The sequence below is a fragment of the Trachypithecus francoisi genome, unplaced genomic scaffold, assembly GCF_009764315.1.
Source record: "Trachypithecus francoisi isolate TF-2019V2 unplaced genomic scaffold, Tfra_2.0 Lachesis_group14, whole genome shotgun sequence".
NCBI classification, from domain to species: Eukaryota; Metazoa; Chordata; class Mammalia; order Primates; family Cercopithecidae; genus Trachypithecus; species Trachypithecus francoisi.
Genome location: NW_022681459.1, coordinates 18399260 through 18415649, shown reverse-complemented (window position 1 = coordinate 18415649; position 16390 = coordinate 18399260). Strand labels below are relative to the sequence as shown.

At 44.2% G+C, this 16390-nt stretch overlaps 1 protein-coding gene across 3 annotated transcripts in view; it reads left to right on the top strand.

Moving 5' to 3' along the window:
* TIAM1 (TIAM Rac1 associated GEF 1) overlaps window positions 1–16390 on the top strand; it is a 446951-nt gene that overhangs the window by 374608 nt on the left and 55953 nt on the right. For 2 of the 3 annotated variants that reach the window (XM_033232291.1, XM_033232292.1), the window contains 2 exons: window positions 3673–3759; window positions 8044–8268. In XM_033232291.1, the coding sequence (XP_033088182.1) occupies window positions 3673–3759; window positions 8044–8268 (312 nt within the window). Of the gene's footprint in view, window positions 1–3672; window positions 3760–7306; window positions 7960–8043; window positions 8269–16390 lie in introns of those variants that run through there. The other variant, XM_033232293.1, reaches the window with a different exon arrangement.

Sequence of the window (16390 nt, the reverse complement as noted above, 5' to 3'; positions counted from 1 at the left end):
TTTTGGTGGTTCATCTCATGAGTTTGTTCTTAGTTTCTTTTTTCTTTTTTGAGACAGGATCTTACTGTGTCGCCCAGGCTGGAGTGCAGTGGTGGGATCATGACTCCCTGCAGCCTCAGCCTCCTAGACTCAAGCCATCCTTCCCACCTCAGCCTCCCAAGTAGCTGGGACTATAAGGCACGTGCCACCACGCCCAGCTAATTTACAAAAAAAAAATTCTGTAGAGACAGGGTCTCACTATGTTGCCAGGGCTGGTCTCAAACTCCTGGGCTCATGCATTCCTCCCGCCTCAGCCTCCCAAGAGTGCTAAGATTATAGGCATGAGCCACCACGCCCGACCTTAGTTTCATCACTTAGTTTTAAGCACTTCCTTAATTCTCCTGATCATTATTCCAGTTGCCACTCATGATCCCTTCCTGTGTTTGAAGCGAACAGCCTTCCAACTGGTGGATATATCGATTTATATTAAATAATTTCCCTCTGCCCCCTGTTGGCAATCATTTTGGACGATGTTAGAGTTGTCTGCTGAGAGTTACAACATTGCTATCCTATTTAAAAGAAATAGATCTGACTTTGCTGATTAACTGTTAAAAGCATTATGTTCTTCATTCAGCTCCACATATTCCCGCTGTAGGATATTTCATAATTTTCTTTATATTTGTTCATATAGGAGATGGTTATAATGTTTTCCCCCTAGTGTGCAAAGTATTGACAACTTTAAATGGAAGCTGCTCACATGTTTGTTGCAAGGCAAGGTGTGGGGAGGGCTTCCTTCCTGGAACAGTGAGAGGGAGCTCCTGTTTGACCCCTAAACCAGTGTCCAGTATGAATTCCAGTACAGAGCTAAAGTGCTATTCACTTTGGTAAATTTTTGGCTTTCATTTGGGTGATCTTCAAAGAAGGAGCTTAGGCCCATCCTCTTTCCTGTCATAGAGATTTCCCCACTAATTAGAGATGTCTGATCTGATTCTTAGACCCATTCTTTTTACCCAGTTGTCCGGTACAAATTACATAATCAATCGCAGTCCTCAGACTGGAAGTCTCCTCTATTCTCACTCCTATTTTTAACCTTTTGATTATTAAAAAAGAAGACCAAGAAAACAGGGAATGGCCGGGTATGGTGGCTCACACCTGTAATCCCAGCACTTCGGGAAGCCGAGGCGGGTGGATCACTTGAAGCCAGGAGTTTGAGACCAGTCTGGCCAGCAGACGAAATCCCATCTCTACCAAAATTAGAAAAATTAGCTGAGTGTGGTAGTGTGTGCCTGTAATCCCAGCTACTAGGGAGGCTGAGGTAGGAGAATCGCTTTAACCCAGGAGGCAGAGGTTGTAGTGAGCTGAGATCGCACCACTGCACTCCAGCCTAGACAACAGAATGAGACTCCATCTCAAAAAAAAAAAAAAAAAAAAAAAAAACAAGAGGGAATGGAGCAAATCAATACCTGAGGTGTCTCCATCAACTCGGTTTCAGGTGACTTGTAGCAGGCTCTCACCGTGTTGCCTCTCCTGCCATCTTCCAGTTAAACAAAGGTGTTTCCTGGCACCCCACAGGGGTGCTAATTTTTTAACAGAAATAAAACTGGGGCCAGGCTCAGCAGTGCACGCCTGTAATCTCAACACTGTGAGAGGCAGAGGTGGGAGGATCGCATGAGGCCAGGAGTTTGAGACCAGCCTGGGCAACATAGTAAGACCCCATCTCTACAAAAAAATTAAAAAATTAAAAAAATTAGCCAAGCATGGTAGCACTTACATGTAGTCCCAGCTCTTCTGGTAGATGAGGTAGGGAATTGCCTGAACCCAGGAGTTTGAAGCTACAATGAGCTGTGATCACACCACTGCATTCCAGGCTAGGGGACAGAGCAAGACCCTGTCTCTTTAAAAAAAAAAAAAAGGTCTCAGATTGTAATAGAATGGTGGCATTTCAGAAAGGAAATTACGATATTTAGATGAGTCCTATTCATTCTTTCCTATGACATAGCCCTTGATTCTCTCTGTCCTAACAGATTTTTTAAGAAATTTTCTACTACAATGCAGATAAATACACCTGTGTTAAGGCTCATGTAACTTAAATGGTTCTTGTGTAAAAATATTTTGATTTCAGCAGGGCTTCTTGACCCTTAATCTGAAAGTTAGAAGTTGCTGAAAGAAGAGAATTTAAAATAAGAGAATGAAGTGACTTTGGAGAGTCTTCAGGGGTGCCCCTGTGCCATTCCCTATCTGAGGGTGTTATGGTACTTGAGAGGGTGATGGCAATTAGCTGTTTTGCCTATGTGAGGTAATCCATTTCCTGGTTCTGTAAACTAAACAAAAAGCCATGTGTTCATCATGACATGGCCTCAGAAGGCTCAATGACTCCCTGGGACCCAGTCTTGTAATTCTGTTTTGCTGTTTGCCTGTTTTTTTTTTTTTTTTTTTGAGACGGAGTCTTGCTCTGTCGCCGGGGCTGGAGTGCAGTGGCCGGATCTCAGCTCACTGCAAGCTCCGACTCCCGGGTTCACGCCATTCTCCTGCCTCAGCCTCCCGAGTAGCTGGGACTACAGACGCCCGCCACCTCGCCCGGCTAGTTTTTTTTTGTATTTTTTAGTAGAGACGGGGTTTCACAGTGTTCGCCAGGATGGTCTCGATCTCCTGACCTCGTGATCCGCCCGTCTCGGCCTCCCAAAGTGCTGGGATTACAGGCTTGAGCCACCGCGCCCGGCCTTTTTTTTTTTTTTCAACCACTGCTTTCCCCTCAGCATTAAGACAGCTATCTATATTATGGGATGATTTTTCTCCCAGAGCTGAAATTATTGCAGCTATATACAATGACATGTGTTCCCATTGTCCTTTGTAGAAATATCTGCAAAGGTATTTCTTTCCTTTAGCAAAATAGGTATTCATTGTGGACACTGATGTAATTGATAGGGAAGATTTTACATGAGGCGGTCTGGAAACAGGAGTGACCAGGACCTGTAACCATAGAGTTTTGAGTACCTAGTATCCTCAAGCCACATAGAATACCTGGGCCTCACTCTGCTTTCCTCCCTGAAGGATGAAGCAGAGCCCAAGGTTAATTAGCAAATTGGCTTTGAGCTCTGGAAGTCCAGAGAAGTATAAGATAATCTTCTGATCCGATACTGCTAGAGTGTGAAATCAGGTACAGTTTCTGTAATGTGTTACTCACATTACAGATTCGTAATGTGAGTTGCATCTTGCTCCTGTTTACACAATTGTATTAAATGAAACCAGTGTCCATGTAGTCATACATATGGATGAACACACACCCTCCAACAGTACAGTTGTAACATATTCTAGGACATAGATTGGATGAAAAATGTCTGGGGACTCTGAGGTAAGCTAATCTTTCTGTTTTCTGCTTTGGAGGAGAGTATGGAAAAGAAAAAAATGATGGCATTTACCAGGAAGCAAGATTAAACACAATAATTTGCTTTCCTTTGAGTTGATTGGTAGGTAATATGAAGATAGACATACCTAGTAATCTCTGTTTTTACAAGTAGTGACTTCCAGAATGATCTAAAAATATACCTTTTCTGCTTTGTAAAACAAGAAAAAACAATCACTCCAAACTATAACGACAAACATGAAACATGCCTAGTTCACAGCAGGCACTTCCTGTTGTTTGCTAAACATTCAGGTGTGAGCCCTGCCATTCTGCCTTTGTGTGTTTCACAGGGTTTTTACTTTCTTCTGTGGAAGAAGATGGTATTCGAAGGCTGTACGTGAATAGTGTGAAGGAAACCGGTTTAGCTTCCAAGAAAGGTAAGTCAATGAAGGGCTGGTCTGTCCATCTTAAATGCCCTTTGGGGCTTCTCTAGTTTTTTGAATGAGAAAGATTTGCCCAAAGGATTCATTTGTGAAAAGTATTTGAACATTTTCTCATTGAAAACCCTTCCAGGGAATGCGCATTTTATTCCATTAACTTAAGTGTACCAGAAAGGTCATATTCTTGAATTTTTTTTTTTTTTTTTTAATTTTTAGAGACAAGGTCTTGCTCTGTCACCCGGGCTGGAGTCCAGTAGCGCAATCATAGGTCACTGCAGCCTTGAAATCCTGGGCTCAAGCTGTCCTCTCACCTCAGCCTCCCGAGTCGCTGAGAGAGTACAGGTGCATGCCACCACACCTGACTGATTTATTTACTTGCTTATTTTTCAGAGTCAGGGGTCTTGCTGTGTTGCCCAGGCTGTTCTTGAGCTTCTGGCCTTAAGCAATCCTCCTGTCTCAGCCTCTCAAGTCACACATTTTTGGATTTTAAATCTGATTGAGCCCATTTCCATGGGGCTGGTGGGAAATCCCATTCTAATCATGTGCTCATCCTTCTCCATCTTCTAGGATGGTGTGGGGTTCCTGTTGGGGGGGGGGTTCTTCCTGGAGCAGAGCATGGGGGAAGAGCCCTCTGTATTTTGGTCCACACTGGTCAAAGCTGGCATTGGCCATTACCTGAGCCTGCGGAGCTCTTTCAAACCAGATGTTCTGTTGCTTCCATTCATAGAAGTATCTGCAGAAGTTGAGAACCTAGGGATTTGAGATCCAGCCTCCCTCCCCTTCCTTAGACAGCACTTCCCTGCTACATCCTGCCTGTTTCATTTCAGCCCTTCAGTGGCCCATAATGCATTTGGGCTACTTGGCAAACCCCAACTCTCCATCCTTTTTCTACTCCTGGAAAGTCTTTGCCACCTAGATGATTTGCTCACAGTGCTAATTTCTTAGAGCTACTGTAATAAACTACTACACACTGGGTGGCTTAAAATAACAGAAATTTATCCTCTCACAGTTTAGGAGGCCAGAAGTCTGAAATTAAGGTATTGGCAAGATTGATTCCTCTGGAGCCTCTGAGGGAAGAATGGCTTCATGCCTCCTTCTGGTTTCTGGCGTGAAAGCAGCGCTTGGCATTCTGTGGCTTATGGGTGTATCACTTCAATCTCTGCCTGAAGTCATATGGCTTCTGCCCTGTCTCTGTGTCATTATACATGGCCTTTTAATAACACCAGTCATTGGATTTAGGTCCTACTCTAAATCATTATGAATTGATTGTAACTTTCATGTATAATATTATATAATTATAATGATTATAATTATTATATAATTATAATACCATAATTATATAATTATAATGATACTATAATTATTATATAATTATTATCTTGACATATATGATATATATCAGAAATATGATATATGATATTAACTTACAATATATTAATATATAATATATTACATAATTAATATAATTATACTGTTATATATAATTATATAACAGTTATATAGAAGTATAATTGTTATATAATTATTGTAATTATTATATAATTATTATATAATTACAATGATTATATTATTATAATTTCATCTGTAATATATATCTATCCCTATTTCCAAAGAAGGTTGCATTCTGACATTCTAGGTGGACATGAATGTGGGGGGACACTCTGTTGGACCCACTATCCTCACTGTAAATAAATGGGACAGGTAGGTAGGGCTGGAAATCCACCTTTGTTTCTTCTTGCTATGGGATTTGTAGTTTCATCCAAGCAGTGGCAAAATAATACGTGTTGAATCTCAGAGATCAACACATCCAGGTCAACTGTGCTTAGATGTACTTACCTTGCATCTGTTGTGTTAACTACTGTTGAATGGAGCAGAAAAGGGAAATTGAGTGTTGGTCTTCGCCACCGCTTTTTTTGTCCTAGTTCAGCTGAGCTCTGGGTAGTTCATGGCTAGCTTTGCAAAGCTACCTGTGCAGGTTATTTTGACCTGTCCTGTCAACACTGGAGAAGCACAACCGCAGACTTGGCTCTGCATGGAAAGGCAAAGGTGTGACGAGTGGGAAATAAAGTCAGAATAATGTATCTGCTGCTGACTGTCATGGAGGAGCATTTTCCTTCTTTTTTCCTTCCATACTTTCTAGGCCATAGGCAGCCTGGGGCCAGAGTGACACAGTCACTGAGCTGTATCTCAGCAAAGAGCAGAGACGACGGGATTTCTTCCCCTTCAAGCCCAAAGACTGATTTTTATCTCTTTCAGCACAATGAGTGTGCCGGTTTGCGTGGCACGGGGGTGGGGAATCTGCCGCCCTGGTTTCAGTCACATCCTGTTTTAGTTCTCTGAATCTGAGAACTCTGGTGTTAAATGAGGATGAACGGTCATCTGTACCAGCCCCCTTGCTCTGTTCTCAACAGATGCAGGAGTGATGCCCTTCTGTCCTTCTGGTCCACAAACACGATCCCAACACCTGGCGTGTCTAGAAAGATATTGCGGGTATTTTATGTTAAATTTAGCTGTGAATTGGCCGGGCACAGTGGCTCACACCTGTAATCCCAGCACTTTGGGAGGCCGAGACAGGTGGATCGCCTGAGGTGAGGAGTCCAGACGAGCCTGGCTAACATGGTGAAACCCTGTCTCTACTAAAAATACAAAAATTAGCTGGGCATGGTGGTGCGCACCTATAATCCTAGCTACACGGGAGGCTGAGGCAGGAGAATCACTCAAACCGGGGAGGCGGAGGTTATAGTGAGCTGAGATCGTGCCATTGAACTCCAGCCTGGGCAACAAGAGCAAAACTCCGTCTCAAAAACGAAACAGAACAAAAATTAGCCAGGCATGGTGGCACATGCCTGTAGTCCCACCTACTCAGAAGGATGAGACATGAGAACCCGGGAGACAGAGGTTGCAGCGAGCCAAGATCGTGCCACTGCACTCCAGCCTGGGCAACACAGCAAGACTTCGTTTCAGAAAAACAAATAAATAAATAAATAAATAATTTAAAAAATTGTGGATCACCTGAGGTCAGCAGACCAGCCTGGCCAACATGGTGAAACCCTGTCCCTACTGAAAATACAAAAAATAGCTGGGCGTGGTGGTAAGTACCTGTAATCCCAGCTACTCTGGACGCTGAGGCAAGAGAATTGCTTAAACCCGGGAGACAGAGGTTACAGTGAGCCAAGATCGCACCACTGCACTCCAGCCTGGGCAACAGAGTGAGACTCTGTCTCAAAAAAAAAAAACAACAAACTGATTTCAGATATTTTAGAAACCTGAATAAGGATGTCCAGGGCGTGTGACTCTATGAAGCTGGGAAGTGAGAACTTCTTTGTAGGGTCATTTTCTGCAGAATCTGAGTGGGATGCCCGAGGACCTGGGAGGCTTCTTGTTCCTGCAATTTATCATTTGTCTTTGCCTGCCCTTCACTCACTCCATTTTTCAAGTTGGTTTTTCCATATTGGTATATAAAATTAGAAATTGGGCTCCTTTTCTCTTCTAGCTGAAAGGATTATTTTATTTTCTTTCATGTTCTTCCCAACCTCTCCCTTTCTCAGGCTGCTGGAATGTTCTTCCAGTGCCGGTTTGAACTGCACCTCGGTGTCTCAACTTCCTGTTCTTCTAGGTTGGGCTTGCTCATGGTCATTCCCTTGGGTCGCAAACTTTGGCAGTTCCCCTAGCGGATCCTTTGGGGATCTACTGAAAGAGATTCATCCCAAGGTTCTGATGTAGTTTGAAAACAAAACAAAAAAGGGCAAAAATGATTGCATTGGGTTCTTGAAACTGTCATCTCTTAAGCGTATTTGGAATGAGACACCCTTACTTCTGTCCTCATAGCCAGAGTGAACACCCTGCATTTTGGTTCCATGGAAATAATCAATAGATATTAGCTGGCTGTGACTTGAGTGTGCACTGAGGCATGAACATGCACAAAACACAGTGATGGCAGTCATCAGAGAGCACTGTCATTCCACCCTCGCCCCGCCCCAAAAGTGTAGGAAGATAGCCTGAATTAATTAACATTTGTGGGAAATTGGCAGATGCTCGGAACACTTAGATTAACAAAGGAGTAAGTTCGTTTGCTTGATGTATGAAGGACCGGCTAGGCATGTTGTAACCTGCAAATCTAGAACCTTCAGAATCTGAGGCCCATGTCCTCTCCTGATGATCACTTCTGAGCACCTGGGGCTGTGAGACCCACAGCAGGTGTGCCCTGTATAGCCGAGCTCCTAAGCTGTTGTGTTCTGATTATGTGTGTGAAATTAAAAATTTTCCATCTTGCGTTGGCAGGCCTGAAAGCAGGAGATGAGATTCTTGAGATCAATAATCGTGCTGCTGACGCCCTGAACTCTTCTATGCTCAAAGATTTCCTCTCACAGCCCTCGCTGGGCCTCCTGGTGAGGACCTACCCCGAGCTGGAGGAAGGAGTGGAGCTGCTGGAAAGCCCTCCCCACCGAGTGGACGGCCCTGCGGACCTCGGCGAGAGCCCCCTCGCCTTTCTCACCAGCAACCCAGGTATGACTGTGCAGGGTGGTGCTGGGGGTGAGTCTGAACTCCGTTCTGCCACGACCCAGGGAGTTTATCACGCGGCTTGTGTGTTTCAGTGAGTGCCTCTGTCTGGCAGGTGCTATAAAATGTGTGCACAAGATGTGCTGATGACTGGCCCTGCATTTCCTGTTGAAATTTCAGAGGCAAAGGGGTCTTTATTTTCTCATAGAACTGTTTTGCTACAAATCCACCTGTCACCCATGGGCAGCTTTATAGTGCTTCTGCTGTTTCTCATTTTGGAGAAAGGTGAGTGTTTAGAGGCCTTTGGCTGTGGATAGAGATACGGAGGCACAGAAATGTTGGGAACTGGGCCACGTGTGGTGGCTCGCACCTGTAATCCCAGCACTTGGGAGGCGGAAGTGGGAGGATAACTTGTAGTCAGGAGTTTGAGACCAGCCGGGGCAACATAACGAGACTCTATCTGTATGAAAAAAAAAAAATGAGCTGGACATAGTGGAGAGCACCTGTATTTCCAGCTCCTTGGGAGGCTGAGTCAGGAGGATTGCTTAAGCCCAGGAGTTTGAGGCTACAGTAAGCTGTGATTGCACCACTGCATTCCAGCCTGGGAGACAGAGGCCTATCTCTTTAAAAAAAAAAAAAAAAAAGAACAAGTGCTGGGAATCACATAAGATGCTGAGACTAAGTCCTACCTTCTCTGTCGTCATCTTCCAAACCACCCAGCCCTGCTTTCCTACTGTCTGAGAGAAGGACGTGAGTTGAGATGCTGAGAGGCCCAGAGTGGAAATGTGTGCAGAGCTCTTGTTTGCCCTTCTTTTGGACTTCTTCACCCTGAAGGCTGAACCTGAGCCCATCAGTGACCCCCCTGCCCTGCCCTTCCTTCCTCTCCCCCTCCTTCTGGCAACCTGTGCTCATTCTACTAGAAGCAGTGTGAGTGCCACCTGCCTTTCGAAGTCTTCCTGTGACCCCACAGAGTTAGCTCTGTCCTCTGGGCCCCCACGACCCTGCACGTTTGACTTCCATGTGGGCTCTCATTAGATCATGCGATTCTTACTTGCTTGTGTCTCTCTTTTTGCCTAAATGTGTTTCCTGAGACTGGATTTATATTCCTCATTTTCGTCTTCCTGGCTCTTTACGTGTGGTTCACTACGTGGGTGGCCCCGTCTTGTTCAGCAAGAGAGTGAGTGGATGATGGAACAGATGAACAGCGTAGATTGCTATCGTTTATTTCTCCATGACTGGATTCTAGGGTTTGGGTTGATTTAGTAAGTTGAGGTTTTGTCATTATTTTCTCTTCTCAAAGCTTGGGATAAAAAAAGAGGGTTCCGTTCAAAATCTGAAATGGAAGCCTCTTGGGTCTTTGGATATTCTTGCCCTGCTATTGTTTTTCAAATCGTTTTCTGAAGCTCGCATGCTGAGGAAGCAGGAGCCCTCATTCTTTTGTTCATTGACTCCTTGGAATATTTTGACAAGTTGAAGCTTCAGAAAATTGATTGCCCTCAGTTACAGTTGACTTCCTTGACTCATTATGTTACTGTGGTCCCCACATCCCAATCACGTTTTTGAAAAGTGACTCCAGTGAGTTGTGTACCCTTAATAGAGGAGAATGAAGACCATAAAGGCTGTTGTTTCATGTGACCACAAGATGGCAGGCTCGACCCCATCAAACGGTTCACAGATACAGTTGTTTCTGGAATATGACTTTGAATGAGACATGTTATGTTAGATTAGATTATTTAGAGGATTTTATAAGCTTGCACCTACATGCTATAAGCAACAGTGTGTACTCAACTTTCTTTGGATATTTTTCTTCTGTCTGAGCCCTTCTTCTGGGTTACAGACACGAAAAAAAAAAAAAAAAAAGACAGGTTGGTAAACTACAACCCATAGGCTAAAAGCAGCCCACCACCTGTTTTTGTAAATAAAGTTTTATTGGAACACAGTCATGCCATTTATTTACACCTTGTCTCTGGCTCCTTTTCCTCTGCAATGGCAGAGTTGAGTAGTTGTGACAAGGACTTAGAGTCTGCAGAGCCAAAAATATTTACTCTATGGCCCTTTACACATAAAATTTGCTGTCCCCTAATGTAAAGTATGACTGAGATTGCTCACAATTTGTTTTTTTAAGGATAGCCACTGTTAATGTGTTGGTCTATTTCTTTCTTCTTTTAAAAAAAAAAAAATCTGTGTATGCATATGTACATGTACGTGTGTTTGCTTAAAAATCTATTAAAATACATTTAATAGAGTTTAAAATGCATTGAATAAATCTTTACATGCATTTAAAAGATTTTTAAAATGTACTTTATATATATCTGTTTCAGAAATATCTTGAGTATTTCTGTGTATACAGTTGCTGTCTGGTTTTTTGTGTGGTGGAGTTTTAAACAACTAGACTTCACACCTGACTACATGTTACCTCCTTCAGACCACTCGCCTTTGGAGGCTGTGCACTAAATCCATGGACCCTGCCATTATTTTGAAACACATTAAAACTACAATTTGGGGATCATCTTTGGAAGGTTTATTATTTTTTTTCAATTAAATGGCCATAACTCGAAACTTTTTTTTAAGTATTTATTTACTATGTGCCAGGCATGGAGCTGAAAGTATGATAATAAGTATGACTCAATTTTGTGCTCCAGTTTATGTTTTAGTGTAGTTTTTTTGTTTTTTCATTTCTTTATCTTTTTTTTTTTTTTTTTTAACGGAGTTTCGCTCTTGTTCCCAAGGCTGGAGTGCAATGGCACCATCTTGGCTCACTGCAACCTCTGCCTCCTGGGTTCAAGCGATTCTCCTGCCTCAGCCTCTTGAGTAGCTGCGATTACAGGCACCTGCCACCTCGCCTGGCTAATTTTTGTAATTTTAGTAGAGACGGGGTTTCACCGTGTTGGTTAGGCTGGTCTCGAACTCCTGACCTCAGGTGATCTGCCCACCTTGGCCTCCCAAAGTGCTGGGATTATAGGCATGAGGCAGCGCACCCGGCCACATTGCTTTATCTCTTAAAATTTTGCAATTTTACAATCACCAAAAATCCTTCAGGATAGGCGTTAGGATTAGGGTTAGGGTAATCCCAGCCCTTTGGGAGGTCAGGGCGGGCGGATCACCTGAGGTCGGAAGTTCGAGACCAGCCTGACCAACATGGATAAAGTCTGTCTCTACTAAAAATACAAAATTAGCCAGGCGTGGTGGCGCATGCCTATAATCTCAGCTACTAGGGAGGCTGAGGCAGTAGAATTGCTTGAACCCAGGAGGCAGAGGTTGCAGTGAGCCGAGATTGTGCCATTGCACTCCAGCCTGGGCAACAAGAGCGAAACTCTGTCTAAAAAAATAAAAAAATTCCTTCAGAGCAGAGTCTGCTTTGTCAAGTTAGGTAATCAGACTGACTCAAGAATAAAGCATGAAAGTAAAGCCACTGTATTGTTTGGTTATTTTATTTATTCATTTTTGGTAAGATTTCTAAACTGGCTTCAAAATTAGTAAATTTCAGAAGAATTTCTGAATACTCTGGTCAAGTAGCAGCCCAATTGGATGTGCTGGCGGGGAAAAGGCAGCTGAAGGCACTTCAGTTCCCCACCTGGGTCTCTGCCTGTCTACCTACTAATTGCTTCTGCTTCCTAGTCCCCACCTAACAATGGAAGATAAAAGTGGAGGCAAGTAAACAGGATAAAATAACTGAAAGATTGCTCCGTGATGGGGCAGAGATAAGCAGTATCAACAGACAGCTGCAGTTAAAATAGAAAACAACCAAGACAATTTTGTACAATGGGCAGGCTGGACTACAGCCTTAGTCTAAATTTAGAAGTAACTAAAAATAGGAAACATCCTGAGTGGCAGGTTTGAGGTTTGATGGGAGTAAGTTAAGGCGGATGATGGGTGTCCTTGACAGAGAGCCTTGCTGAGTCTCAGGGACCCTGGGGTCCACGTGAGTGCTGGCTGCTGCCTGGCTGCTGGAGGCTGGTCCTGCAGAGCTCCACCGTCTCACAAACTCAAGTGTGCAGACTTGGCCAGGTCCTCCCCTAAGAACTCTGAGTGAGTATGGGATTAGCTTTCAAAGTTGTATTGTTTCTGAACTGCTTTCTCATAGAGAGGTTTGTTTCTTCTATGTGGAAGCATCACAGCCTAGTGGCTAAGAGTAGGGCCTGGAACCAAGTTCTTTGGAACTTAGTCCATTTCTTTGGAACTCAGTCATTGGCCGGGGGGACAGAGTCTCACTCTGTCACCCAGGCTGGAGTGCAGTGGCAGGATCTCAGCTCACTGCAACCTCTGCCTCCTGGGTTCAACTGATTCTCCTGCCTTAGCCTCCCAAATAGCCAGGATTATAGGCACCCACCACCACGCCCAGGTAAATTTTGTATTTTTAGTACAGACCAGGTTTCACCATGTTGGCCAGGCTGGTCTCAAACTCCTGGCCTCAGGTGATCCACCTGCCTCGCCCTCCGAAAGTACTGGGATTATAGGCATGAGCCACTGTGCCTGGCCAGAACTCAGTCCATTTCTGTGTTCATCAGCTTCATGACCTTAACCTGGTCATGCTTAATCCCTCTGTGCCTCAGTGTCCTCACCTATAAAATGGGGATAATGCCACACACTGTCATCTCACTGGGCTATTGTGAGGACTAAATGATGCATAAAAGTAAAGCGTTTAGAATATTACCCAGTAAGCGCTCAATAAATGTTCTGTATATGAAGCCATTCTCTTATGGGGCACATGAGGATTCCCTGGCCTATGACCAAAGATTGCTCTTTTTCAGTCTTCTCCCTGCCTTCGATGCCGCCTCAGTCTGCAACAGGTGAATTACCTGATAACTAAGCTTATGAATGACACTTTTTTATGTTTTCCTTTCTCAAGCAGAAAGAAATGAATTCTGAGGTTCCTGGGTCCCTTTTCAGAGCTCATGGAGTCATCTAGTCTGGGATGGGGTCTGCGTCTGCATTTGTTCTGGTGGTTGCTTCTAGTGTCCAGCCCTGCTTGGGAGCTTAGGTCACCAGCTCTTCCTGGTTATTGCTCCCCACCCTTTTTCTTGTCTTGGTGGAATCATAAGATAATTGGAATTTTATAGTGACATACAAACCTTCTCTAGTTTCTTGATCACATTTTGTGATCTGCTTCATTGAGATTTTTTTGTAATGAAAATTTGTTAGGTGGTCCTGTAGTACATTCTCCATTCTCCTGTTCCTTGGTTTACGAGGGAAGCCTGCTGCATGGGTTGCCACGTTGGCTTAGAAAGCCAGGATCTGCATAAGGAGAGTCTATCCTGAGTGTTCTCTGTAAGACTCAGTTTCCTATCCTTCGCTGTTTGCCATCCCCGAGTTCTGGTTGCAATCTTACTGGAGCTACTTTCATCTGTTTCGGTTTTTTTTAAAGCATTTGTTTTCGTACGTATTGGTAGGGAGAAAAGGGAAGGATGTCTAGGACAAAAAGATAGTTCCTTCAGTGGCTGTTTTTATAAAAAGATCTTAGCAGTGAAGGGGAAGCTAGAATAGGAAGTTGCAGAACTGTATTTGTGTGAGGTTTCAAAAAAGTCTCTCTTATGTTCTTGTGTGATTTATTTTGAATACTGATCTTATCTAGCAATATTAACAATCTGGGCTAGGTAATGCTTTGCTGTGGGGAGCTGTCCTGTGTGTTGATGTTAGGCAGTACTCCCGCAAGCCACTACAAGACAATAGTATGCCACCTCCCCAAGTTGTGCCCATCAAACGTATCTTCAGACATTGCCATAAGGCCACTGGGCAGCAAAATCTCCCCCAGTTGAGAACTACCGGCCTAATTTATTAAAAGGTATAGCTTTATCACCCTGTTAGGGAAATGTTGCAGGGAACATCAGTCTAGGAAAGTAAAGCAAATCTAGGTGTAAAACAGTTTTTAAAAAAAGTTTTATAGGCCAGGCGCAGTGGCTGACACCTGTAATCCCAGCACTTTGGGAGGCCGAGGCAGGTGGATCACCTAAGGTCAGGAGTTCCAGACCAGCCTGACCAATATGGTGGAACCCCATCTCTACTGAAAATACAAACATTAGCTGGGCGTGGTGGCACATGCCTGTAATCCCAGCTACTTGGGAGGCCGAGGCAGGAGACTCGCTCAAACCTGGAAGGTGGAGGTTGCTGTGAGCCAAGATCGCACCACTGCACTCTAGCCTGGGCGATGGAGGGAGACTCCGTCTCAAAAAAAAAAAAAAAGTTTTATGAAACATTTGAGAGAATTCCAACACAAATACCCTTTTATGGCCTTGTTTTTCCTTCTTACATCAAGGAGAAAGCAAAGAAAAAATAAATGCAATTATGTAAAAGTAATTATGCAAAACCCCAGCTTTTATGCAAATTATAAGACTCATAGTTCAAGTGACACCATTAGTGTCTTTCCAAAGTTTCAAACGCCTGTTTCTCTCTCTGTTTGGGTTCACGTTCACTTTATTTTTGTGGTACATGCAGCTCTGCTGTGATTGTCCCTAGAATTCCACTTGACCAGTTGGGGCAAAGCAGGTACCTTTGGTTTACCTCAATGAGTAGCCCACAGGATTACATTAAAAGTGCCAGAGGCCAGGTGTTGTTGGTTGTGGCTCACATCTGTAATCCCACCACTTTGGGAGGCTGAGGCGGGAGGATTACTTGAGCTCAGGAGTTTGAGACCAGCTTGGGCAACATAGTGAGACTTTGTCTCTACTAAAAATTTAAAAATTAGCCAGGCATGGTGGTGTGCACCTGTAGTCCCAGCTAATCAAGCAGCTGAGGCAGGAAGATCACTTGAGCACAAAAGGTTGAGGCTGCAGAAATCCTTGATCACACCACTGCACTCCAGCCTGTGAGACAAGGCAAGACCCTATCTCTAAAAAAGAAAGTAACAGGCTGGGCACGGTGGCTCACGCCTGTAATCCCAGCACTTTGGGAGGCTGAGGGTGAATCACCTGAGGTCAGGAGTTCAAGACCAGTCTGGCCAACACAGCGAAACCCTGTCTCTACTAAAAGTACAAAAAATTAGCCAGGAGTGGTGGCAGGTGCCTGTAATCTCAGCTACTCAGGAGGCTGAGTAGGAGAATCGCTTGAACCGGGGAGGCGGAAGTTGCAGTGAGCTGGGATTGCACCATTGCACTCCAGCCCGGGAGACAACAGCAAAACTCTGTCTCAAAAAAAAGAAAAAAAAAGGTAACAATTTTAAAAATAATAAAAGTTCCAGCGTTCTAAGAGCTGCTTCTTGTTCAAAAAATGGTTATTCCTGCTACTGTGTTGGAGAAAGCCCAGTGCTTGTGGCTAACAGCAGGCCCATGGCATGTTAAAGGCAATTAGGGCCGGCGCTGGAGTTGGAGAGTCAGACCCTTTGATAAACCTCAGGCGTGTCTGTCTGATGCCAAGTGGAAGCTTGTGCTCTGCAGTCCAGACCAATGTCCCTCCTGCAGGAAGTAGATTAAACAGCGTTTGTTGAACAGGAAAGGCCTCTGTGATAGCCGTGAAAGTCGAAGGCACCTTGCTTCAGAGCGAGGAATTGCCAAGTGCTGAGCGCGGACAGCCGCTTGGTCTGCGTGGGCGGGACCTGCCTCTGTGCGGCACCCGTGAAGTGTGAGGTTCTATTTTGGTCTGATGTTCCATGGAGATGGCCTGGAGCTCGATTCTGAAAACCAAAGACAGTCAGGCGGCAGGGAGGGGCAGCAAAGGAAGAGGAACTGCACAGATTTCTCTTCCCACAAACAAATATGGTCCAGGGCTTCAGGTTCTCTGAAGTCTCACAGATACCCAGGCAGCACATGGTCCTCTGTTTGTTTGTCGATAACATTTGGAGCCATGCGCGCCTGGTAAACTGTGGGCCTGCTGTGCTGCTTGTCACACAGCACATGGCCTGATTGGGTGGGACCTGCTAGGGCCGGGGGCGGGGTAACTTCCACTGAGATTTGACTGATGACACCGTCAAATCCTGCGTGTGAGAAAAACATGTTTCAGAGACTGAGATGCTCTATTTTGATATTTTTAAAGATTATTAATGTACTTTATATTTGACTTTCACAACAAGCTAACAGGATTAGTACGTTTTTACGGATTTTTGAATTTCTCTCTATAGGAAACAAAGACTGAGATTTTGTGACATTTGATTAAAAAGAAGTTATTATTTGTCTACCAAGTTCAAGTTGTAACGTTC